We start from the raw sequence: 27,570 nt of genomic DNA on the forward strand, positions 1-27,570 counted from the left end.
GCAATTTTTCGTCGAAGCCGTCGTCCTAAGGCATGCCGCTCCCGTAGTGGTCATAACAGACAGAGGATCTGCGTTCACGGCTGCGCTTCTGAATACCGTGTTGCGACTAAGTGGTACCACTCACCGAAAGACCACGGCTTATCATCCCCAAACCAATGGGCTGATAAAACGTATGAATAAGACTCTGGCAGACATGATGAGTATGTACATCGACGTCAACCACAAGAACTGGGATGAGATTTTACCATATGTTACATTTGCATATAGCACGGCTCGCCAAGAGACAACACGCGTGACGCCTTTCAACCTCGTTTACGGACGCGAAGTGGGAACAATGTTGGACGCAATGCTGCCACACGTGTGCGGTGACGACGAGACTGGTGCCGAGGAGTTTACGCAACGCGCAGAGGAAGCCACGCGGCTTGCGCATTTGCGAATCTAAGAACAACAGGAACACGATGCCCGACACTACAATCTTTGGCACAGACCCGTCACATACAACGTCGGTGACCAGGTGTGGGTCTGGACTCCGATTCGTCGGCGGGGGCTGTCTGAGAAGCTCCTGCGAAGATATTTCGGCCCGTACACAGTTCTGCGCCGCATCAGTGATGTGAATTATGAAGTTGTCCCCGACAGCCGTAACTGCTCCAAACGCCGGTGGCATCCGCCCGAGGTTGTGCACGTGCGTAGTATGAAGCCATACATTTCCTCATGACCTCAACTTTGCATCGTCTGTGCACAGCCTTCGGCGGTTGGTTCAAGGGAGGGGCAAATGCCACATCCTATATGGTCGCCGCGGGTATGTGCCAGGCGATGAGAATGACGCTGAAGCAGCGCGCGAGTGGAAAAAGAGACGACAACGACGTCACGTTGACTGCTCTGATAAAGTGCTTTCATACGTCCTCTACGCCGGCTTTCCCGTCTCCTACTAGGCTGCGACAATATCACCTTAGCACATCACATGCAAACAATGTGCCAATCACAGGCTCAAATGACGTTGAAAAAAGAGAGTAAGTGCGAGAGTGAGGAGGAGGGTGCAAAGAACAGTGACTGTTGCTACCTTGTAAATTTGATTTGTCTGGGGACCTTAAGCACCAGAAATGCTATGGACTGATTACGCTGACTCATTTGATGCCAAGTCACGTGAAATCTGGCAGAAGTGATAGTGCCTCTGAAAGTTTTTGGCCAAGCATACCTCTCTAGAGCATAGTTGAGCACCGAACTAGCAGCCACTTTAGCAAAAATGGGCTCTGTCGCTGATTCTGCGTCTGACGGCTCTGGTGAATGGCTGTTGCCAATTCTATGAATTCGATTTTGGTTTCTTATCTGATTGTAATGCACGGGCAAGTTTTGGACCCATTCTCTTGGAAGAAAGGTGCGCATTAGATTCAGATAAATACAGTAGTTGGAATTGGCACGGTAGAAGTATACGTGCGATTGGGGTTACAGCATTGGGCTGCTGTTCAGGGGGACCAAGGTTCGATACCCCCTCAGGCACGTAATTCATTTTTTTTCCAATTGTGAGCTATTGGGCAAGACAGCGACACCTAGCAGGCATGTTCAGAAAAGTCTGGGAGAGTGAGATTAAAATATTTTACTGAAAAAGATCTTGCGATTCTTTCTGTGCACTTTTTTACATGCACTTGTATGGGATGCAATCATGCCGTCTCATCTGTGCACAACTTTATTGTATTTAAAATGGCAATCCGTTGCTAACAATCATTGCTAGCATTTCATGCACCGATTTTACCAGGGTCTTCTCTCTCCCTTATCAAGCAATAAATTTTTTTGCTGAAATATGAGTACCACTCACTTTTCTCATGAACAAGGGCATCATTTTTTTGGCTATAATTTGCAACTGAGAAAGGAAGGTAATCTATCCTTGCAGTAGGCTCCCCGAGGGTTGGTTAATTGCACTATGGCACCCATCTTATGCCAAACAGTCGCTTAAGTGTCCCATACCTCTTGACTAAACATTCAGAAGACTGTGACCAATTTCACAATCTTTCGGAAGAACAGTTGCACAACAATTTCTTTCCTCATTTTAACGCCATACCGAGTACTCTACACAATTTCTTCCCCTACACTTTCATTTCACGTACCTGTTGTTTGTACTTGTCTGTATCATTACTTTTATAACCTTTATTGCAATGAGAACATACCTCATGACTAATCCAGTAAGAATTGGCTGATGTTGTTACTGCAGCATACACCGTATGGTGTATATATATATATATGCTAGTTAATTGTACTTGTTCTTTTCCTTCACTGCATGTTTGCTATGCATACATGCCTGTGCAAGCTGCCTTGTGTCATCACCCTCCAGCTGCCACTGGCCACATCGTGCCTGGTTTTCACCCAACTATCTTTCTGGAAACAAAATTATGATTTATTGATTGATTGAAATTTGTTATATGATACAAGTGCATCAAAAAACAGGGATGTGCAGCTCCAAAGAGCACAAACATTTTTCAGTTGCAAATTTAAAACAAAATGAGTGTCAGATGCTGTATTAGTTTGTGAAGATAGGATGGTACCTGCCCTCATTAGTTAAAGCTTTTTCAAGAAATGGGCAAGGGCTCTTAAAGGTTGTGGGGATGTGTGACTCTCACACCTCCCCTGAGATCTAGTTTTCCCGCATAGCTCGTCTCCTGCAGGGCGGCTTTGCCCGCCGCGTGGCCTGGCGCCCGCGGCGGTCGGAGTGGTTGAAGCGCAGTGCGAGAGATGGCGCTAGTGTTGCACAGCTGCTAACGCCGCCGACAGGCGAGGTTACTTGGGCGCCGGGGGACAAGGGGCTTCCTCATTCCCGGCGGGTCGGCGCACGGCGTGGACATTCCGCACGCGCGCGGCGACCCATGCTTCTGCGAGACCGCCTCGCATGGCCGCCTTGGAACGCGCCACCGTTGGCGTGACTGTACACGCGAACGACCAGGCGTTGGGATCCAGCATGGGGCGAACATATTCGCTCGCAATGCGGTAGCGGTAAGTCGGACTTCTAGATTTGTCGCGCGCCCATCGGCATGTTTTGGGGATAGCAACTCGGCTAGCAGGCATTGATCTATGAAAGGTGCAATAAATGCCCTTGTGATTGTTTGCACTATTGTGTTGTCGTTCCTTTGTCCCAAGAGTACGGAGGAGAAACCCATATCTCCCACAAGATACAGCCTGTATTTACATACAGCAACAGACGGACATGAATTTTTGCATTGAGTGGAAGTTTCTGGCTGTATTGCAGTATTGAGTTTTTTATTATAATTCAGCTGTTTTCTTTTTTTCTTTTGTCTAAGTCATTTTTGCAGCCCAGTGATGGCAAAGCTTTAACAAGCAATGTGTGTTCCTTTTTGCAGCCGTGCATTATGATGTGTCTGGTGGCGGTGCTGCGGAGATGTCACGTGAGGACATTGTGCCGCTCCACCGTGTCCGGCGGGGCTCCGGTGCCACTGAAGTCACCAAGAAGCCGACACTGGACAACAAAAAGATGCCTACCAAGGCACCCTTTGTAAAAACGCCGGAGCTGTCCAAGAAGGAATCTTCAGTAGTCGAAGGCATGATGCCTACCGCTATTTCGGCACAAGCCGCTGGAGCCCCACTGACCACAGCTGTTCCACAGCCGGCACCGCAGCAGCACCTGGTGCACAATGCTACCACCGAATCCCCTGCTGTGCCCCCCAGTGCCCCTGCTGTTCCCGCAGTTGTGCCCGCCAGTGCTGAGGCAGGCAATGTGTCGACGACTCAGGTGACACCCCTGGTGACATCCTTCCTCAGCGAAGAGGAGCTGGAGAGCCTGGTTGAATCGGGCAATGTGACACTGCCACCGGGATACCAGAACCAGACGGTGAGAGCCGAACACCTGCTGAAGCCGTTATCTTGGATCAGTCACTCATGGCAGTACATTCGGTTTCATACGCAGCACACTCCAGTGCTATTCTTGCTGTAAGCAAGAGTTTCAAACAGAAATCAGTCACCAAATCTTAGTGTATGTGACAACCATACAAAATGCACAACGAGAACAAGGTAAAAGTTGGAGCCAACGTTTCGACAAGTAGACTTGTCTTTTGCAAGGCCACATATGCTTTTCTCGACACAGTATATGACAAATTAGTCATTGTCGTGAATTTCCATCTCTCACCTTCCCTGTGTTAACTGTACGAAGTAGAAGACAATGAAGCCAGAGAAAGCATAAAGGTAGGTAATTATGCTTAATTGAAACGTAGAAATAATAAGGTAAAAGTAAATGAAAGTGGGTGAAAAGATAACTAGCCACAGGTAGGGACGAAGCCCACACCTTTGGCATTAGGTGTGCCGATTCAGCCACCGCGGCAGCCATCCTCCAACCCACTTTCTCAGCTATTCCTGTGTTTTACAATATTAGCCCTAGCAGTGTTAACCAGTGTTGCGCACAGCCAAGGCAGCGAAGGCGAAATATCGGCTTACCACAGGTGTCGCGTAGCTTAGGAGCAGGCAACTGGTCAATAAACCTTCGTATGCCAGCTCATGGCATCAAGGCTGCCAAATTCATGCTTCAGGCATCTCAGCATTCTTCTTGCTCAGCAGGGTATGTGGCTCACTGTGCTTTACTATGTGATATGAGGAACATGGGACGCAGTGCTGTTTGGTAAATTCAAGGGGAGGAGGGCTGTAACAGGATGTCAACATGGGCTTTGTGAGGCATGTCTTGGTGCCTCGACTGTATGGACATGGGCACTTGAGGGCATCATGTCTTTACTTCTGCCCGTCCTTTTTGATCCATTCGGCAGCTAAGCGAGGTAAAGTGCTCATAGCATTCTCCCTTGCAGATTGGCTCCATTGCATCTGCCTCTGATTGTTTCTTTAGTTGCACACACTAGGAGTAGCTCCCAGAACCAATCATCTGGGATGGTTGATCTGCCGTTCATTGCTTGTTAAGGTTGTGCTTACCATAGCTTTTCAGCAGGTAATTTGCACGTGAAGGAACAAGGTGCATTTTCATTAAGGGACTCTGGCAATTTTTTTATGTCCACTGACCTTACTAAACTTTTAAATATATGTTCTCTTTTGCACTCTGATTATCTTCACCTAATGATATGGCGGCAAGTAATTTAGTTTTCCTGAAAATGAATTTTAAAAATTGGTTGCATGTTTCCGACTCATGCCTATGAAAGTGACTTTTTACTGGCCACTCTGTTTGTGATGTCAGAGACTACACATCCACTTCGCCCAGAAACGATGAAGCAGGCACCTTTTTCTATGAGACGAGGATCGACAGTCATCGTTTTGACAGACTTGATAACCGGTGCTTCTCTGCTTGCCACAGCACAATGCAATGAGCTTGGGCACATCAGCTGCCTCGCGCGGCGGCGGCTGGCCAAAAGCAAACGACGATCCTTTAGCACTCATACTGTCGCTGAAATCATCTCTGTTTTGTTCGAAGTTCCCTGTGTCGTCAGGAGACGTCATCAGCTTTGCTTTTTTGGCATTAGCACCATGTGTACTGCATGTTTACATTACTTCAATGTAGGATCTGACGTCATCCGACTCATCATGACGTCACATGAAGCAGCTACCTGTTTCATTATCGGCACCTCGTTTATTGGTTATTTAAAATTATTGATGAGTTTATAAGCAAATTGAACCACCCTACCAGTGACATGACTGTCAGTGCCACTTGGAAATGACAGTATCATAATATGGTGAAAGTAACACTGGAGTTGCCCTTTAGCATTGGGGCCACTTGCACCTGATAAGCAATTAGTGATTTTAACCTAACTGCGGCTACTGGAGAATTACTATACAGTAGGCTTACTCTTAACGCTGAATTTGAAGATAAGCTGAGCTGTTAGGAACTTGGATTTGGTTTCCTGATCCTCCTAGGACTCCCTGGCATTTCTGTACATTTTGATAGATGTTGGCTTTAATCTTATTCAAAACTAACTCGGAAGCAACAGTGTAGAATTCACACAGTAGTGGAAGCTCGATACACTCCCAACCATGGTAAAATCGTATTTTTGCCTCCTGATTTTCAGAACCTTGACACTAATTTGTGATTCTGTATTGCTGGTATTATCACACACGATGAAAAGCATCTGTGAAGTACGTTTCGAATACTCCGAGATGATGTGGGGTTGGGGGGGACGGGACAATTCAAGTAGTACCAACGTGCAAACCTCTCAAACACTTGTGTAGTATTTGTTGCTGTGATTATGCAAATTAAAACAATTTTTAATTCTTCAAACCTGAAGAGAATTGCTTTTTCTACATTCAGGGAGATGTGGCTGTCGCCATTTAACCGTGCTACAGTCGCCGACAGTTTATTCGGAGCTCACGGGGACTGCGGAAGTGTCTGAATAAGCAGGTGTCCAAAAAAGCAGAGTAGAAAAAAAAAAATCCTTTATTTCCACGCGCTTATTCATGCTCGGCAGTAGGCTTGAAGAAATCATGAATGAGGCGTTGCACGCTGTTCCATTTACGCGCAATCAGATAAGCCTGAATCTCGGACAGGATCGTACGGTCACTATAGGCGGCTGAAACCACAGTCACTGCTTGTACACGCTCCGCATGTGACGGCAGTGTAGCACATGGTGTGTCATATTCCAACTCAGAGTCATCGTCTGGCGGTGCAGCAGAAACCTAACGAGTGATCTCGCCATCGTTGAGTTCTGCGCATGTCAGTACAGCAGTGTCAGCACCTGTGAAACTGTCAAATGAGACGGTGTCCGGAATCGCAATGCAACCACTGCGCAGGTCTCGACAGAACATTTTAGGCATCAGTAGGGAGCACATCGGAAGGCGACAAATCCTAGTCCTCCCAGCACCCGCTTCCCGGCATTCTCCAGCGCAGTCTGCGTGGGCACTGTCTGCGTCATTAGACACTTGATGCGATGTTTCCGTATGCCACGTTGGATCACCGCAACCTCGACGCAGCACACAATGTAAACATCACCACGCTGTCACGCTGACACCAGTCGCACAAACGAAAAACATGGCCTACTCGCAGCATCGTGCACGAAGAAACAAATCAGCTGCTGGATTGTCTTGACAATGCTTACTAAGCTGAGACCGGAACTGCTGTGGCCACGAACAAGGCAGAAACGATGATGATGAGCGGCGATTTGCAGTAGCGCCACTTTGTGGGGCAGAAAGGAGGCTTCGTTCAAAACAAAAATGGCGTTCAGCAAGTCAAACCATGCACCGGTCAGAGTCGGTGCATGGTGCTCTCGATCGAGTTGGCTCAAGGAGTATCCGAAAAATCAGACGAGAGGTTGCAAGGTGTCCGAACTTTCGGCAGTTGTTATACATTATGGTCTATGGGGAGAATGGCGGTGCCGTGAAGCAGACCGATTAATCGAGCATGTCCAAATTTTTGGAGTCTGAAAATTCAGTCAGCGGCTGTATACTTAAAGAGAAAAAATTTCATAATACAGCCGATCCCAGATATATCGAACCCGGATATATCGAATTATTGCCTATATCGAACAGTTGAAAAATCCCCTTGGGAATCCCATGCAAAAGTATGGCGCTATTGTTTGCGTATATAGAACTCCCGTGCACCGGCATATCGATGCATTGAACTCCGTGCTGAGCTGTGCCCCGGCAAGTGCGCTCCTCCCACCATACCCCACCCACGCAAGTGCGCTTCTCCCATCACATCCCACCCCCGCAAGTGTGCTTCTCCTCACGAAGCTCTTGCAGTGTTCCCACAATCTCAGGCGCGCCGCCCTGCACTCTGAGAAAGGGGCGTGTGGGTAAAAGGCACGTGACGAGGAGCACTTGGAGTGCCATTGAGTGGGAAAGGGAAGCGGGAGGGAGAAACCCTGCTGACTACAGGCGCCCGTTTCCTGTGCTTTGGTTGGCTGACGCCGCTGGTGCAGTGAGACAAACGAGGTCAGTGCAGCTTGGGCTTGTGGTAGTGCAGAGACGCGGAGCAGTGCATCTTTCGATTCGCTTTGTTCCTTTTATTCGCGAGGCCAACGCGAAGGCTTGAGACTCGTGTGGTGCAGTGCGTTTTTCTTTCCGCTTCTGGCACGTGTTCCGGAGCCATGCTGGTTGCTTGGCTGGTGCTTGGAACGACGTGAAGAACAGCACAATTGTGAACTGCTTCCGCAAAGCAGGCTTTGTGGTAGCTGCAGATGATGAATGTCTTGACAGTGAAGACGATGACGCTGGATGCCTGGACAGTGAATTTCGCGAGCTCTCGGCATTCCCAGGCGACGTTCAGCGCTGACGACGGCGTGCAAGCTGTAGCGGATCGCGCTGATGCGGAGGTTGTAGCTGACATCATGGGTGATGAGGACGCAGACTCGAGCAGCAGCGAAGGTTCCTACGAAGAGGACCAACCACCATGCACTGCAGCTGAACTTGCATCAGCTTTCAGCGTCATTCACCACTGCTGTGGCACAATGGAAGGAGCTGGCCTTTCTCATTTGGACACTGTCAACAAGCTTGAGGACAGCTTAATGAACTTGATGGTGCAGAAGAAAAAGCAAGCAAAGGTCACAAGTCTTTTTCTTCCAAAATGAAGTGCTCTGCTCAACGCACTATGTTTTTGTTTTCTCACGCGCCTTGGAGGCACAGATCGGTAAGTTCCCTTTAGTCACGACATTGGGAAACTGCCTTGAGATGTGTAGAGTTGTTAGAGAAGCTTTTGACATGCATATTTTATATTTCGAATTATCTATGTATCGAACTATTTTGCAATCCCCTTCGAGTTCGATATATCCGGGATCGACTGTAGTCAACATTAAAAATTGACCTGAAAAGCCATTGTGTCATGAATTGGCTCTCAGGCAATAATAATCTAGGTAAAATGAGCTGCTTCATCTTGGGCTAGCTTGTTAAATGAATACTGACATTTAATTTTTGACTCGATTTACGTGAACAATCTGCAACCTCCATTTTTCTTTTGCACAACATCATCGCGGCAGCTGCAATTCTCACCTCGCTGATTTCTTCGCAGTACAGCAGCGATGCCAGATGCCACTTTTGCATTTGTGTCACTCAACTGTGGCTCTCAGTGCACATTCTGGGGGCCTCTAAATTTACGGGTGCCCAGCCAAATATTTGTAAATGAATGAGAGTTTGATGCCAATAAATAATGGATATACTTGCCAGGATTGGACGGCTAGTCTGAATGATGAAATTTTCCAAATGAGGGTCAAATTAAGGTTTTTACTGTACTGCTTTCTACAAATCAGCTTTAGTTTTGGTGCCCATAATGTATACGAGTCATGATGGCATGCTATGTTCACTCTCCCTTCCTGTGATCACCACGGCTGCCACATGCAGTGATGGCTAGAGACACATGGTATCGAGAGACAGGTGTTCAGCTGTCTTGTTTGTTTTTAGTTAGCAACTGCGTCATCACTTTACTTACTGCTATGTGGCATCAACAAATATTCCTCTGACTCGCCGTAGTTGCTCAGTGGCTATGGTGTTAGGCTGCTGAGCACGAGGACGCGGGATCGAGTCCAGGCCACGGCGGCTGCATTTCGATGGGGGCGAAATGCAAAAACGCCTGCGTACTTAGATTTAGGTGCACGTTAAAGAACCCCAGGTGGTCAAAATTTACGTAGTCCTCCACTACGGCGTGCCTCATAATCAGAAAGTGGTTTTGGCTCGTAAAACCCCATAATTTAATTAAATATTGCTCTGTCATGGCAATGTGATAATGCGAATGATGCCAGGGAGGAATTTTCAGACAACTTTAGTATTAAATTAAAATACCTTATCTATCCAAGCTTTCATGCTTGCTAAATATTATTCTTTTACACGCAAGAAGTGTGTGGTATAGTTTCTAGAACTTCAAAAATATTTGTCAGTGCTCCCTCTACACAAATGCAGTGTTGTACCAACCAGTACACTGCAACTCTGAGGAGCTGAGAAGGACCCTAAGGCCCTGCAGCCCTGACAAAACAGCTCAAGTGGAGGAGGAAGTAAATAGCCAGTGCAAGGGCCCTGCCTTATTGATAAATTTGAAATTTAACTGAACAGCTTCACATTAAGTAAGTACAGAAGCATAGCCTTATGAAAACACTCGTACAATTAGCTCGGAATACATTGAACGCCTTCATTGCACAAAATATGCTCACTGTATCAGAAGTTCATTATACTCCTTTCTTTCAAAATGAACGATTTAGAACTCGGCAAGGTGCAGAAGAGACACCTTACTTATTTGCACGAATCAAATGCGCAGATCTTTTCTGGAAAAACGAGTGAAAATTGCCTGCTCATTACAACAGAGTGAGAAATGAAAGCAGTGTTCGCGGCCTTGGCAACAGCCTACCATTAGAGCCGGCAGATGCAGCATCATTGCCATCATGAGATGGCGGCAGAGCACATTTTCTTGAAGTGTGGTGTGGGTTATTTCTGTTCTAGACTATGATCACTTATGACGATGCTATCGTTTGCATGAGATTTCGCTCAACTCTTCGCCGAATCAATCATGGTGTACATGTACCAGCATTACTGGCGCTATGCCGAGCTCACTATCTGTGCAGAGTGGCAGAAACGCTCTCTGCTGCATATTTCAACAAGTCCAGTGCTGAGTCACATAACATTTTCTGAAAGTGATAGTAGTATCTGTATGAGTGATCGCTCGACAAACCTCCTTGTTTGCTTAATATTGTTGCGGGAAGAAAGCAGGCCCACGAGTGTAAAATAACGTATATTTACAAATAATGGATATGGCGTTCAGGCAACTGCCAGACTTCGTCTTTCTCTAGTCCAATTCAACTTCTTCCTTCACTTCACCGTAACAATATCTGTGGCCAATGAAGTGCAGATGACTGCGTTGATGCGCCGCTTTCGCTGTGAAAGCTCATTTAAAGAAAGTTTCCCTGCTGTGAAAATTCTGCATGTCTCATTTTATTCGTTCGTGAATGGGTGGGCGTAGACAAGACAACCTCGAGTTTCTGCCCACGATGCCATTACCAATTGCTCCCCAAGCAGACAGACTCTAATGCCGCCGGTCGCCTCCTTTCCTGTCGAAGCAACCGTGCACCCTTTTGCATTGACGTCCATTCATCCAGTGTTTGTGTTCAAACTTCAGTAAGCGTGGCTTCGTCATCCCATAAGCTTTGTACACAGTGTACTTCTGTCTCTTTCAAGTACCACAACAGCCTCGAAAGCACGAAACACTTAGACCAGCCTGTAAAACTGATTCTTTCAGAAAAATTTACAGATGAGACAAGCGCTGCACTGTACACAGTCAAATCTGGCATTTTTCAGCTCGCATGCCTTCTTTTGATACGTCTTATGATAAATTGAGTGGCCGTTACATACACAGCGATAAAGCTTAGTAAGCTTCGTGCATGTGGCTGCATTTACTTAGTGCTCTCTCCTTTTGGGAAGAAGCACGCTGCAGGACCAGCTGATAAAAAAAGCTTTGTTGTGGTTAAGTGGGTGCGCTTCTTGAGGGGTGTAGTAGCACTGCTTAGCTGAGGTTGTGAGGTCTTCGTTGTAATAGGGCACGTATTACATTCAGGTGCAATTTTATTTTATTAAGCGCGCAGCAGTTGGGTGCATGTTGGACTCTGGGGCACATTAGAACTGTGCAAGTATGATATATGCAAAAATGACATGCCCTACATTTACTGGCATGCATTGGTGAGCTCTGCTTAAGTGGTTTTCACTTGACAACAGTACTGTACAAGTTTTTCAAGCTGTAGGTGCAGTTGTAGATAAAGCCTCTGGCATTTACAAAATGCTTAAGCGAGCTATGAAGCTGAAGGCAGACAATTTGGCAGACATTGGGCAATCCCCGTCTAGTCATCTACATTCCATTCGTTGTAACTGAACTGAGCAGGGCACTGGATCATTATAATTGATCACTTCTCTCATAGACTCCTTTTGATTGTTGAGAAACTATTTGTAGAAGCCAGAAAACTGCTCTGAGGTCATTATATGTGGGCTTGACTATATATTTATGTTTTACTATATTATTTCACCGCTACAGCTCAGTGACTTTGCCTTGCAAAGTGAGATGTCACACTGCCTACCAAAGGGTTAAGTAGTGTTTGCTGTGTTAGCACTTGCTGTTTGGGCTACACTTTATTCCCTGCATTGTCACGAAAACATGGTCTGCCCTGCCTTCTGCTTGCAGGATCACCATGACTATTACAACACCACTTTCTACATGGACCCAGCAACTGTGCGGAGCCTTTGGACTGACATGGACGCGCTGCCCAGTGAGCATGTCATCACCCATGACATGCTTTCTGTGTCGCACCGACGGGCAGCCGTAAGTTGCTTGGCATCATTTCCAAGTGTATGTCTACTAGTGCCAAGCATCGACCTATCAATTTTAACCGAAATAATGGAAAACGTTTCAGTTATTTGTTCTGCAGGCGTGGTTCCACTCTGCCAGCGGCTGAGTGCAGCCACGCGAGCCCTATCTTGAAAGTGATTTGTGATGAGTACAGAGTCTAGGGGTGCCAAGGGCTGATAGCTTCGTGTGCACTGTGTTCTCGCAGCTTTGTTAATATTGAAGCAAGAGGCAGCACGAAGGTCAATTTGCTTGCTGCTGTGCTTCCTCATGCTAGTGTTTTGACACCGAGTGTGTGTGGTCATTGAGTGAGATGTGCTCACGTTTGCCTGGGCGTGCATGACACCATGCTTGCTAATGTTGCTATTAAGTAGTAAACGTTTGCAATTACTATGGCCGATAAAACTACTATCCTTACTTCGTATAGCTGTCTAATAATTTGCTATCGCAATTGATACTTCGCCTTTCAGGGGAAACTGACTTTTTTTAATAATTACCAATGCCAAGGGCCTTGTGCAGAGGCTTCTTATAGTACTGTATTTCAGTTTGCCAGAGCACACTGTCCACCCAAATGAAATGAGACAGCCCTGAGAGGAAAAACTGGGCAAAACACTGTTGAGGCCTGAAATGAAATCAAAGAAAAAGGAAGATTTGCAAATGACAGGTCTCCCTAGTCATCCAAGCTGTTACTGTTAGTGCTTCACACTTCCAGTAGAACTGCAAGTTTATCTCGTCCAGCAGTACTTTGGTTGGTCGCTCGAGATGATTTGAAATGCAAGGCTGCTTTTAACAATGGTCACTGTAAACGTTTTGTACAGCACTTGTCTCTGTCGAAAGTACAACTTGGCATGATAGGCGTACAAAGTGAAGCAGGAGAGTATCATTCTCATTGGAGACATTTATGAAAACTTCTAGCATGTAAAAAAGAAATTCCCCACACTTTACCCCTCTCACCTTTCATGAGTGTGTTGCAAAATTAGTGCGAGGCACTGATGATGGCAAAATGTTTTGTCTGTGAAGAGCGTGAGAATGACAAGATAGAAGTCATGGCTTGAAACTTTTTTTCAAGCCACCTCACGATTAATCTTCACGATTCATCGAGTCCGATTTATTTATCGATTAACCCTTTCAGGGTCGATTTTTTTCGACATATGCGACCGCTCAGAGTCGGATTTTTTTAATTGCAGATTCCAATTTTCCTGAGGGACCTATCTTGAAAAAAATTTACCGTAATTTTTCTAGGGTGACCATAAAGTGAGAAAAATATATTTTGCGTTGGTATATATGTACTGTTTATTCATGAATAACAAAAAAAAAATGGAAATAAGCTTATAAGAATAAAAAATTTGATACATCGTTATGCACATAGTTCAAGGCTTAGAAAATGCGCACACTAGAATACTTTGCAAGTCTCAAATGTTCCTGCTCTTACACTGATATTTACATCCATAGCGTAATCGAACTGCCTAGGCGAGTGCACTCAAGAAAACTGTGTGGTTGTGTGCCTGTCAAAAAAGCAAAACATGTGACAAACTTCCACTAATTTTCATCTTATCGCCAACCACAGGCAATTAGTTTTTGCGAGTCTCCAAAAAAAAAAAGAAAGAAAGAAAGAAAAGAAAAGGATACGCATGCTCGGCGGCGCCCTTCCTATGCGCACCCCTGTGAGCACTAAACGAGCAAGAAACAGGCAGTTGCCCTTTGAGCGATTAGTAACGAGATAGCCATCAGTTTTGTGAGCGCAAGAGGCTGAAACTGCCTGTGGAACAAAACCCAAACTGTTCCCCGCCCGCGCGAGCGGTAGTATATAGATGCACCGGAGCAAACTGGCGCTAAAACAAACCATGTAACGAAAACCGAGAGAGAGAGGCGTGAGGAAAAAATTATCTGTGTTCCCACATATTGGCAGCACATGCCAGGAAAGAAAAAGTTAGGAAATATGTGCGCTTTTAAACATACAGACGCCGCTGTAAATATATGGCATCGACCATTTTAAACTTGTTCGCGGCGCCGTATATTTACATCATTGGCTCTGAAAGGGTTAATAGTCGATCGATAATAAGTCGATTAATTTATTGATTTATCGAGTCCTCATGATTTATTGAACTGCAAGGGTTCGTCAGTCTTGTGGGTTTGTTCCTGTCGAAGATTGAAAGACGTAAGGCGAAGGACAACGTGACAGCATATCCAGCGGAAAATAAACCCACAATCACAAGGGGGCTGTATGCTGATAAATTAAGTAAGGTGTAGGGGTGGCCATCCCCTTTCCGATTTCTCGGTAACCTGCGAGCATTGCTGAGCACTGCTCCCTGATCATGGTAGGAATCCACAACAGGTGTTTGTAGTTTGTTATATAGTCGACGACCGATAATTTGTACTCCACGGTGTTCGTAAAGAAGTCTGAATTATCGAATGTCCGAAAAAATGAATGTATCCAGAAGAGATTATCTTATTTATGTTTCAAGGCCCCTGTGCAAGGAAGAAGTGGTTGATTCGTTGCTGATGCACTTCCACTTACGTGCAACCAAGTTGTTGTTTTTGGCGCACTAGCCAGGCAAGATGAGTTGATTTTGCTGGGTTCATTTGTTTTTGCCATCCTTCTCCCTTCCTTTCGTGTGGTGATATATATATCTGCTCTCGTGCAATAAACATTCAGTTAGTTAGTGCTGTGTCCCGTCTTTTTCTTTTGTCGTCTTTACCTGTTAAGGCTACGCGGGGCCATTGGTGGTGCTGCGAAGCTGTCCAAATTACAGAGCATGTCTGGATTATCTATGTCCAACTTATAGATTGGCAACTGTACTTGGCCAGAACGATAATTTAAGCTTGGTTTGCCGTTTGCTTCAGCTTTGAGTAGCAGTTTATTTCCATACATTGAAGAGCGATTTTATTGAGTACCTTAAGCGCATTGTGTCTTTATCTTCTTGTTTGTGCTTCTAGACGGTGAACTTGAGTTTCGACTTCCCCTTCTATGGTCACCCAGTGCGGAACATCACCATCGCCACTGGAGGTGAGGCACCATATTTGTCACCACAGGCATAGACGAGGACGGTGAAAGAAGACTAAGACGCACGAGCGCTCGTGTGTGTCTTCTTTCACCGTCCTCGTCTGGTTGTTCGCTTGAAGTCTTTTGTCATGTCTTGCCAACACACCCAAACAGCCACATTACAGACATTGTACCCTCACTCCACCAAGTATCTTGACTCAGTGTTGGTGCCTCAGAAATTGCGTATAACTTGACTTTAACACATTGCACGAGGGGTGATTTTTACAGTTATATGATAACAAAAATGTCACATCATAATAAAAGGTTCACATTTCTTGGAATTAGTTGATAAGCAAATGGTTACAGTGGTCTAATTAATTGTTTTTCGTAATCCTAAAACCTTCCTTCATCATGGCAAGCTTTTACGAAGAAATACGCAGCATTATTGGAGAAAATCGCACTCTGTTATTAGGTTGTCTTCCAAAATATTACAACAGAACCCATCTCACGATGACTGTTGACGGTAATGTGATTAGTGTTTGAGTTATGTAGTGACACACCGCATTTACGAAGTCATATTTGTTTAATATCTGTAGTGATCATTCTGAGATTTTCATCGCTTTGGCTATACACAACACGCTCTGCTATCGTCCCACTTCTCTTTAACATTCCCTTGCCAAGGGCGCTCATGAGCATGGCGGGATGACGGCGACTGTATGACTCGATGTAGTGGGGACGACGGAATGACGAAGAAAAAATGACGTCAATGGATCAACAAAAACGGTATGGCGATTCCTAAATGATGAAAGTAGCACCACAACTACAGCGTGACGACAGCATGGAGATGATATGATGATGACAAATAAATGATGAAGCTGTAATAACAACGGCACGACCACCATGTCGGTATGACAATGGATGCGTGATGGTAGCTGTCTCACAGCAATGCAGTGACAATGATTGCATCAGAACAGTGGCACAATCATGATTGAATTACCACAGCATGATTACAATAGAATGATGTTGATGGATTGACAAAGGCAGTACGACACTGGCATGATGCTGCTGAAGTGATGACGGTGGTAAAACAACAGCATGACGAAGATGGTATTATGACAGTGGTATGACGGTAACCATGATGACAATGGTGTGGCGAGAGTCAGATGCTGAAGTTAGAATGACGAACAGAACAACCACGACGACAATATGACATGAATGCATGGTAACGACGGCATGACCATGGTGTAAGGACAATGGGATGACGGCAAGTGTACGACGACTATGGCGCGATGATAACTGTACAACAATGATGACGGGATGATGACGGCAGTGACACGACTTGATGGCAAGATGAGGATGGTATGACAACAGATGCATGATAGCGACTGTCTGAGGACGATGCATTGCCCTGTTATTGTTGCCAGTATACACAGGAACTTATTCTGTCGCTGTCTTTTGATGACAATGCCATTGTTGCTTGCGCTGACCGTAGGCTGTTGCCAACACCATAAACGCAGTTTGTTTCATTTTGACGTATGTAGTTCAGCTTTTCTATCATAATAAATGTATAACTCTGTCTACTTATTGGCAACGAAATGCTAGTGCTGCCAAGTCCATGCAGGTTTCTCCTCCTGTCATTGTGTTGTGTAAACTGCTCTTGAGGCTGTGCCACTGCTCCCAAAGGAATGACAGCAGCCATGCTACACCCGTCATTGCGACAAGCTTTTATATTGCCATGACCTCAAGAGCGTAAAGCACAACCCTTTGTCATTAATCTCAAAAGCCATTGTATTGTTCTCCACCACCAGGTAGTACCACTAGTCTGTCAGATATTGCCAGAGTCGTTGTTACAATATTAAATAAATCTGCTTTGTAGACATCGTGTTTACTCTCGTGTTTAAGTTGAAGATAAATGTGGCAGTACTTTTACAAAGTTACAGGAAAGGTTGCGCAATCTTTCAAGAGAGATTATGGGCTCCCACCTGCTTGGAAAATACTAGGCTCAGATGTTCATGGCCTAGCAACCATGCAAGTTTGTCTACAGTGTTAAAGAAAAGTGTTGCCCTGCCCCTTCAAGATTTCCTCCTTTCTTCTCCAGGTTTCCTGTTCACAGGCTACATGCTGCACGTGTGGCTGGCTGCAACGCAGTTCATTGCACCTCTCATGGCCAACTTTGAGACGATCTCTAGCAACGAGTCATCAATCAAGTATGTCGATAACGGTGAGTGTTATCTTACTTGCCTGGGAACTTGTGTGCTAGTAGACAAGCATGTTTATTTTTCATTTCTGCAAATCGCAGCGTACCTTTACTGGTGCTTACCTACAGAATTTTCTCAAACTCTTTATGAAGGATCATAATTGCGTGCTGTTTACAAGGGGGTGTGCAGGCACTCAAATGTAGAAATTTTTTAGTGTTGCTTTGAGTCGTTTAGTTCCTGAATTCAACCTCTACTTATCGAAGTTAGAGGTATCAACATCCACTGGTTTTGGTTTCAGTGTACATGTAAAAGTGTGCTCGATGTGGCACACAGCAAGGCAATAAGAACCAATCCAATCCAAGGACAATTTGTCTATATATCTTTATTCCTGAATGTGAAAGTACTTTCAGGACTGCTACTTTTCAGTTGTAAATGTGGTTCAGCTACTTTGGCCCTTTTTGAGCCATTATTGGCCTGGAACGAACCTGGCTAGTGCATTAAGCGCCGCCAATGTGATTTGAAACCACAATAAAAGCTTGTTAACCTAACCGTTGCTAAATCAAGTAATTAAGACTTCTCTTCTGATCCAACCAAATGTATGTTATTGTCTAGTGTCAAACATTTTTCAATTTGGAAGCATCCGGTCGTGCAATAATAGATCTGATTGGACTGTGGAGCGGGTGCAGAGTGGCACAGATGTGATGGTGATGCTAAATGAGCACAGTAAGTGTGCTAGCAATGAACCAAAACTACGGTCAGTTAACAAGCTCTTCTCTGCCCACTACCGCACATTCTTGTGTAACAGCCAAACCACTAAATTGGGTCCTAAATATTTAAGAAAAAGATTACTTGCGTATACGCAACCCACGTCTGCAAGGCCAGAAAATAAAAGTAGTAGAAAAAGCTTTCCTCAGGTGTAAGCTGTATGAAAAAAAACAATTGAGAAAAGGGCATGCATTCTTAAGCAAGCGCACTCGTCATAGGCATGTTCGATGTTTACTAATCATCGTCCGTGATGTTACTGTCCTCTTTGCCGCTTGGTTTTTCCCACAGTGAATCATCCTCGCTTCCGCCCAGCGCGTTAAAAATACTGCATTTTCAGAACTCTTGCACAGTCATTTCAACCAGAATTTCGTCCCATGCCACCACCATGCTGCCAGTTCACCAGCTGTCTGAGTGAAACACGCTTGATTAATCCTGTAGGAGTGAGTTGATGGTCTTGCAATGTCAGCCAATCGGTCTACGAAGCCTATCCTTGAACGGCTTGTTGATAGCGACGTTGACCGATTGAAGTTGGCTCATCATGCCTCTGGGTATGATCGCAATGCCCGTACCTCCTTGCTAAAGCACAGTCTTCGCGAGATCAGTGAGGTGACTACAGTAGGAGTAGAGAACCAGGGGCAACTCTTTACACAACAGGGCCCCTGCATGGCATCGCCAAACAGTCTTGACCCAGTCCATATGATTGTGCTACTCATTCACTCGTTCTTAATGCTCACGACAACATTCTTTGGGAACATTTCTCCAGCTGGAAGAGTCTTGTGCTTAAAACATTGTGTGGTGGCAGCTTCCACATGTTGGCAGTGCAACAGATCATTACCGTCCTTCGTTGCTTTTCGTAGCCTTCTAACGCTGGCATCTGAACAGAGTTTCCAATTCAACTCACTTGGTAGCCCTTCTCCAGCGCTTTATTGATTACATAGTGCTGGTGTGTGATGAGCTTCTCCTCAAAGTCGCTGGGAAGATTTTGGCATACTGAAATTCGTCTTTGAAGGCTGTATTTCAGCCGCTTCATAAATAACATGACCCAGCCCCTGCTGGCCTTGCACTGGTTTCATGCGACACCTGAAACAGTCACAAATTCTCTCGCCTTCACCTGTATTGCAGTTGAGCCCACTCATAACAATATTCAAGTGCCACGAAAATTCCATTGTTATAACCGATAATTGTTATAACTGGGTTGCATGAAAAAATATCAAAGTAGGGGGATGACAGAGCGTTGTGAGAAAACTATAATGGCGGGGAGGCCAGTGCCCCCTTCCTACCACATTCCTCCATCTGGCTACTGATTCTGTTCACTATTTTTAACTGCTTCCTGGGTACTCCAATCGTGTGTAACCAGCCACAGCTGTGGGCGTTAAAGAATGCCACTGCTATAACAACTGCGAAGAGATGTCACAGATGGCAAGCAATATGCGAGATCCACCGAGGCAACGCTTTAATGGCCCCAAAAGGGGCCTTTTAAAATATGCGAGAAGGTTGCCACGGCAGCCTGTCAGCTTGAGAAATCCAGAAGAAATGCTGAGGCGAGATTGCCACCAGCATTGTGCTATGTACTTCTCGCTGGCTGGCATGAGAAAACCCTGTGTCCGTAAGCCTTGCATGCTTTATGCGAAGCTTGCCAACATCCTTCTCCAAGGCATCCAGATGCTCCACGGAAGGTTCTTCACAAAAATGAAGCACCGGAGGGACTGAATCATCTGTTGGGCCTTCTGTGAGGACAGCGTTGAGGCAGCCTGCCATATGGCGTCATCGCTGTCGTCATCGCCGTCACTATCCGTTGCAAGCATGTTTGCGACGATCGCCTCATCAGTTAGAAGCACTTAGTTTCGAATCTCTAGCTGTGCGCTTTCTTTTCTCCGGCAACGTCGTGCATCGTTGATGATCAGTGGGCGCATCAACCATCTTCCATTTCGGTGGAGAGTCAAACGATGCTGAGAAATCATGTGGCCAGAAACGATTTCGACACAGCCAACAAAGACTGAACGTGAGCGATTGAGCTGCTTGCAGGACTGCGCTGAATGAGGAGCCAGCGAGCAATCTGAGAGCAGCGCAGTTGGCACGGTCCATTCGTGTTTCAGAAGGTGATGCGGTGTAGAGCTATGGGTGCAGCCCATTCGTGTTCGGAGGGGTGGAAGGGCGACGAGAGAGAGGCGTGCAAAGAAGGCTGCAAAATGAGCACACGGCGGCTATTGGGGCAGCAGGCCATCGTTCAGCAGCTCGAATTTCTCATTTTCTATTTTTCTTTTCAAGAATGCCGCATTTCACTACCTTTTGGGCATGGGCACCGAGTAGCCAGACTTCATCATTACAACCAATGATGCGGCATCGGGGCATCAAAGTGGGTTATTTCCCTGTGGAAAACATACAATAGCTTACGGTGCAGCAGTTTCCTGTTATAACCGATATATTGTTAAAACCAGAATCGTTATAAGTGGGTTCAACTGTATCTCTGTCATTACTGGAATGCACGCTTATTCTCTTTGTGTGCTGATGAAGCGATGTCTTTTTCCACTTCATGGTGTCAACTTCTCTCTGATCCGGCGAATGCCATCTGTGTTGCAGCACAGTTGAGTAGCTCAATACGTTTCCACTATCAGTGCACATTCTTTTCGTCTACGCCAAACCCATGCTGGGCTTGAAGGGTCGGCATTTTCTCTGCACGCAAAACGACCTTTTGCTGGAAGGCCGCAGTGTAGTGGCATCTCTTGGTGGGCGCCATTCTGCCACACCTACTGTGCTTTTCGCAAAAGCAAGGTCGCAGTGCAGCGCTTGCAGACTTCACTGCTCAGAATGGCACAGTTTGACAAAATGAAAAATTAAATGGCACATGCCAGTCGCCAGTTTGACCACTGCAAGCTTGTGACCACAAGGTGGCATTAAGTTCCTGGTGGTTGCAGCCAAACTGCATCCTTGATTCAAAGCCAACCGCCTACTTTTGTACATTATATACATATTTTCTTTTTTTACTGTTGGCTTAGATCTGAGTAAATATGATATTAGTGTCTAACCCCAGGATAATGGAAAGCTCAAGACAACTAAATTCTCAGCGCAACAAAATATTTTCGTATCCCTGACGAACACCCATAAGATTGAATGCATTTGGTGTCTCCAGATAACGAAATCATCTGGGACATTAGACCCGACGTTATCTACTCGTGTGATGCTAGCAGAGCACAAAAAGGGCTAAAATCAGTTCCTTTCCACTTAAATTGCATAATAGGCTGCAACAGTGCACTTGCGAGGCCCCTGTCATTTTTGTTTAATGCTCAGGATTATATTTATAGTTGTTTGAAAAATTCCATGTGAGGCCAGAAAACAACCCCTTTCACAATACAGGGCAAGAATGTGCAATGTAATCCCTTGTGTGTGTGGTTGATAGCTGCCATCTGGAATACTGTGACAAACGACCCAGTGTCCGCGATAACAATAGGTGTCCCGGCACAAAACATTCTACAAGCCTGTCTGCTTTTGTTATTCTCCGTACACCTTACGTAGCAAGGAGGTCTTCAACCTAGGCCAGAAATGACTCAGGGGAATAGCAAGCAGCATGGGATGCCCTGGGACTAAAGATGGAATGGGACTAAAGGGGACCCGAAAAGATAGGATGTGCCACTCGTGCATTAATTACCCACGCACAGCCATCTTTCCTCCGCTGCCTATAATGACATTAACGCATTGGTTATGTCACCATACAGACAAATTAAGCGGAAACTCCCTGAACGGTAACTGTCAAAGATATGTGTAGCGTTATGTGGTGGTCAGTATGCTGCTGAAGTATATGCTCGGCAATGTAAATAAATGCATCTCTCTGCTTGTACTCCTCACGCATATACTATACAATGCATGGTAGATCAGCACAAGCCCCACACACATCATTACCCTGCATAACACATTCTGCACCACGCCGACCAGCATATAATGCTATGCATATCTTGGACATTTCCCATTCAGGGAGGTTCTACTTAATGTTTTTAATACAACAAAGCTCCTGAAGCGGTCACGTACACCAGATATACATCATGGCCATCATCTTGTGCAGTGCAAAATCTGCTGTTTGGTTAGAAAAGTGAAGCAAAAAACAAGAACTCACATCCCACCGATGTGGACTTTTTTATGGTGCTTGAGATAGTAATTGCAGCATGGGCTGCCATGCCTCCAGCCGGGATTGAGTGATTGTTCGACAGTATGCATTGTGTGTGGATTTGGTTTCACCAAACATATATTGACGTGACGGCATCAAATGGCCCATTGAGTGAAAAAGCCAGTGTCTGCAGCAGCGAAACGGCACCTAAAGTCCCATTGACTGCGACGTCACGTCATGAGCACGTTTCGACGGAGCAGAGCGAGCGAATGGAGATACCTGCTGGGGCCATGGTAGCGCATCAGGTGTTGTGTGAAGGAAAAGGGCATTGCTGCGATGCCACGTCACCTTCGCTCTCGCTCTCTGAAGTCGGCACGTGGTGCCTGAGCCAGCACCGCAGGCTGCTGCTGCTTGCTGCCTCAGGCACTATCACCTGCTGGCCTTCATGGCTGCTGCTGCTTTCTCAGTCTCTCATCTCCCAGGAATGTCAGTGGCATTCAACGTTGGCACTGCATGCTGCTGCTGCTTGCTGGCTCGGGCAGCACATACCGCTGTGGTACATTACTCGCAACACAAAACTCGGACTGCTCAGCGATGTTGAAATGAACGTTAATGCTTTCACGTTCGCAACTTATAAGCAGTTCTTAAAGGGCCCCTAAACCAGCCAGAGGTCAAAATTTAGTTGTGGTGCTGCAGTTGTGCACGAGTCTGCAACGAACATGTAGCCGTGATAATTTTTCAAAACGGTGCAACAATAGCGGAGTGACATGCGTTTGACGATCGAAACGCGGCCCTCGCTTGTTTCGCCCTTTCCTTTGCTACATTCCGTTCGGTGGCTGGTCTCTCCTTCTTGCCAAGGGCTCCTCCATATGTCTCGTAACATACATTACAGCGACTCCGTGCTTCTCGGCTACTCACTGTTGCTCCTATGCTGACCCATGCTCCTGCGAAACGTGCCTCTATGGACCCTGTATTGCATGCATGTGTTTTGCGTTGTCATGAGGCAGTCAGTGTCGCATCGTTTTGTTTTTCCATTCGGGGCTTTTGCAGCCAAGCACCATGCATGGATGCCTTCTCGCCATCACAAAACACTGTTGGACCCTGTTTGTGCAGCTAATCAGACCAGTAAGCACAACTATGTTGGAACACGAGTGATTTTGCACTTGCGTTGCAGGCCGCAGTTACCAATTTGCAAGTGCGCACAGATGAGCAACACAAAGAGGAAGAGCAGGAAGTATGCACACCTGCTAGCAGACTAACTGGAAGTCATATGTTCTTGTTCGACCAATAGACAGCGTCTGCTCCTGGTGACATCACCAGATGCACCCTGGTAACATCACGACGAGCGCTGGACATAGCGGAAAGGCCCGGAGAGAAACATGGGATTGTTCTTTGATTTTGTGGCATGCCCACGGTGTGTAGCACTGCCGCATTTGGCATCGTTGACCGTGACGACATTCTGAACTCATGCGCGTGTTTAGTTGAAAAGATAAAAAATATATCGGAGGTGGTTTAGGGGCCCTTTAAGAGTCTTTGGTTATCTTTGAGAAAGAGGCCGTATTTTGGTTGATCATTTTCATGGGTAGGATCACTTTCGTGATCTGCACAGAATGTGTCGGCGTTATGGGCGACAGCATGCACTGGAGAAATGCTGTTTCACTACATCTGATTCTGAGTTAAATGAAATGTCAAAAAATGATTGTGTCTCTGAAAGTGATTGTATCGCTGAAAGTGATCAATCAAGAATAGCACTCCGTGGCAGTTCTGCCATTGCTGACCAACGTGTGGGGCACAGCATAGTTTCATAGTTACTAGAAGAAACTCGGGCACTGCGATCATTCAGCCACCATGGGAATGGTGGCTAGTTACATGGATTTGTCTGATCTTCGTGCTTTGCACTTTATCTGGGCTTGAATTGACCTGAATTTCAAAGCAGTTTGTACTTTTTTTTAATGCCGAAAGTAATAGCTCCAGAAGCACGCATAATCAGTGCTATTTGCAGTGGTACCACTTGTCCGTGCCTCCGTGGCATAATGGTTTTAATATCGGGCTTCTGTGCTAGAGGACCAGAGTTCAGATGCTGCCGTCGGAGTAGTTTAACGATGTTTACTTAATTATTTGTAATGCAGTACTTTGTGAAGTCACGAAGCCATCTAAAACCAGAAGGACGAAGTTTAGGCAAATTCATGCACTACCAACCATTTTCATGCTGGCTGAACTGCCCTGCTTGCTTGCACTTTCCTGGCCACGCCGCCTTTCGTGGACAGCTGCGCAAGGCCCACATGAGGCTCCTTGTGCTTCATGTATGTTGGCCCTCCCACATTGTATGTGGGCATTCGACATGCAGTCCTTCTTCACGAAGAAGGAACTGCATGCATTTATTTAAATAATAAACCATATGGCAAAGCCTATGGTTAATAAATAAAGGAGACTGACATTTAGGGCATATTTGACATAAAAATCTAGTTTTTCATCACCGGACTGTACATATGATGCAACATCTAGGGTAACTTTATCTATGACCAGGATTCAGTGGGGCACAGTGGCATATTGCTTGTCAAACCTCTCTCCTGTTTTAATCTTTTCGCTATTGTCAACTAAGCTGCGGTGAAATTGGTTTCCCAGCGCCTCTTGGCATGTCCTGTAATGCTGCGCGTAGGTGTTTGTGCGACATATGCATGCCACGTGGCCCATGGGCTTCGCACTTTGTATGGGCTGTACATGTTTGTGCAGTGAGCTTTTGTCGCTCCCGCACCAAGTCTAACATACGTAGATGCTATAGTTCCGTGTAACTCCAGCATATTTTTTATCCCTATACTACATGTGGAGCCACGTCCAAGCCTGCGTTTGAGAACAGCTCCATCTATTACGCATACTTGCGGTGAAGCAGATTCCAGCTGTCCCAACTCCACATTTACATTCCAGCAATTACAAATGGGGTAGCAAACAAAGCTCAAACAAAGGCTTCCCAAGGTCATTGCACATGGCGGCAAGCATGTAGGTTTTTCAAGGCAGACACAAATTTGTTTGCGTTTTGCTCATGTATGGGCTATTACCATGATATTGGGGCCTAAACTTATGGAAAAGTGCACCCTTTATACAAGAATATGCACGGTATTTTCCCCCTCCACCCACTGCATAAAAGAAGTGCCAAAGCCTCTCGTGTGATTTACACTTGCATTTAGGGAAGGTGCCATTTTGGCTGAGCAGTTTACAAAAACCCACTGCAGTTATGTGAACAAACCCAGGAAGGGCCATGTATAAAGGGAGACATGCACAGGTAGGCAAAAGCCCACTGCACAATCATGCACCCCAAGTGCAAAGTCATTGCAGCAGGCAATGGAGCCGATGGACATACACATGCATAGCACAAGCCTCATTATTACTGTCCAGCACTTTTGGTACACCAACCCACACATAGCACATGTCATTGGGCACCATGAAAATGGAGAAGGCACATTTATTTATTTATTTATGTACCCTCGAGGCAATATGGCAGTGGAGAAGGGAGTGGCAGCACAAAACATTGTGATAAATGTATACCGAATACAGTAAATTTTGTCATACGCAACAGTATTGCTCCTAGTTGTACAATTTCAGCCAAGGCTTTGCAAAAGTGCTCATTATTAAAGATTAACACAATTCCTGCAGGGGGATGGTTCCAAACCAGGAATGTGTGCAAAATAAAAATAAAACGGAAGAATAAATAAAAATAAAAATATATTAAAAAGGTGCTGCAGGTTGAATTCTGGCTTTGTACTGATGATCAATGCCGTATGACATGTGTGATGGAAGGCATCGCAAAGAGTGGTATGATGGTGTAACTTATGAAGTCATGTTAGAGAAGGAAAGGAAAGGTTAGCTCTCATGGAAGTTATACTTGTGGTTTAGTTACACTCAGAAAAGATAAAACGAACTGAATTGTTTTGCACTAGCTCTACTGACAAAATCAAGTTTTCAACTGGGGTCCCAAACTGCTGAAACAAATTCCATGCTCGGCAATGTTTCATGCTAGGACGTAGAGAAAAGGCAGCGGGAATGCATTGTTGTAGCAGCACTGCAAGTTAAAATGCCATGGCATTTTTAAGTTGCAGTTGACTATAATGCTCCTGCAGAAGGGAGCATGCCTTCCCCAGTGCAGTCATCGACTGATTATTTTAACTTCTGCACTGGTCACCTAACTGTCTAAAAAATCAGTAGTCTGAACAAGCAGGTTCACCAGAAAAAGAAGAGTTACTCTGCAAATGGCCAGAAAAGCTTGTCAATTCTTTGCTGTAGGCCCATATGCTTGCGCCTGATGACATCTGTCTGTATTTCACTCATCGTCCTGCTGTCGCTACAGACAGATGAAAATGTGGTCGGTGCTTGCTATTTTCTCTGGCAACTATTGAACTGAGGCTGACCACTCTTTCATCATCGGCGCACACAGCCTGGGCAGAGCTGGCGTCATTTTCTCACCAATAATTTGTAACAGAAGACAAGAGAGTCACCGAAAACTGTATAACACATTGGGTAAACAAGAGCTTCATGTATGGGATGCACACACAAATGCAGGCTTGCCAGTCTAGCAGCTTTGCTTAGCATGTATCGTGGCTTCAACACAGACAGCGGCTATTGGATTGATTAGAGTGTAACAGCAGCAGCCTCTTCCTAGTTTTGGTTTTGATGAGGCACTGACAACATATCAAACCAAGGGCCTCAAATCTTTTGTTTTCAGGAGCTAAGTTTACATGCCCTGAAAAACCCAGCAGCATACTGTCATGTGTCCAAAATTTCAGTCAATATTTTACATTTCATCTGAAGAGAAAGTGGTCGTGCCACGGCATTGTTCAATTAATTTAGTGTGTCCAAATTTTCAGTGTCTGAAAAATTGGTCGGTGTCTGCTGTGGAACTAGTCTCCTTGCACAACAATCTTTGAATTGGTGCCACTGTTCATATGAGGGAAAACATGTGGAAGGCGGGAGATGGAAATTAAAGACGATTAGCAATATGAGAACAAGCTGAAAGCAGCAGTCAACGTTTCGACAAGTGGACTTGTCTTCTTCAAGGCGACGTATGCTTTCCTCGCCACAGTATATATAGCTGGGGTTCTTTTAAAGGGGAGAGGTCGTAAGGCGGGTGGGTGCGGCAACGAGCGAAGGTGTGTCGGCGTGCCGAGCTGAGAGTAAAGGAGTGCTGTGCGCAAAGCCAGGGACCCGGCTGTCTGTCATCGCATGTCAGTCGGCGTGTCAACGGCGTGCACAGCAATCCTCTATTACCTGTTTCATTGGTGGTCGTAGGCTATCG

The 27,570-nt window shown here is 45.6% G+C and overlaps 1 protein-coding gene across 1 annotated transcript in view; it reads left to right on the forward strand.

Moving 5' to 3' along the window:
• The window catches only part of l(1)G0289 (plexin domain containing lethal (1) G0289), a 95,667-nt gene that overhangs the window by 19,667 nt on the left and 48,430 nt on the right, over positions 1-27,570 (forward strand). Inside the window, exons 2-5 of the mRNA XM_050186953.2 lie at positions 3,348-3,835; positions 12,077-12,214; positions 15,176-15,245; positions 17,320-17,442. Coding sequence (XP_050042910.2) covers positions 3,348-3,835; positions 12,077-12,214; positions 15,176-15,245; positions 17,320-17,442 — 819 coding nt within the window. The remainder of the gene's footprint in view (positions 1-3,347; positions 3,836-12,076; positions 12,215-15,175; positions 15,246-17,319; positions 17,443-27,570) is intronic.

This window comes from Dermacentor andersoni, chromosome 2 (assembly GCF_023375885.2).
Source record: "Dermacentor andersoni chromosome 2, qqDerAnde1_hic_scaffold, whole genome shotgun sequence".
NCBI lineage: Eukaryota > Metazoa > Arthropoda > Arachnida > Ixodida > Ixodidae > Dermacentor > Dermacentor andersoni.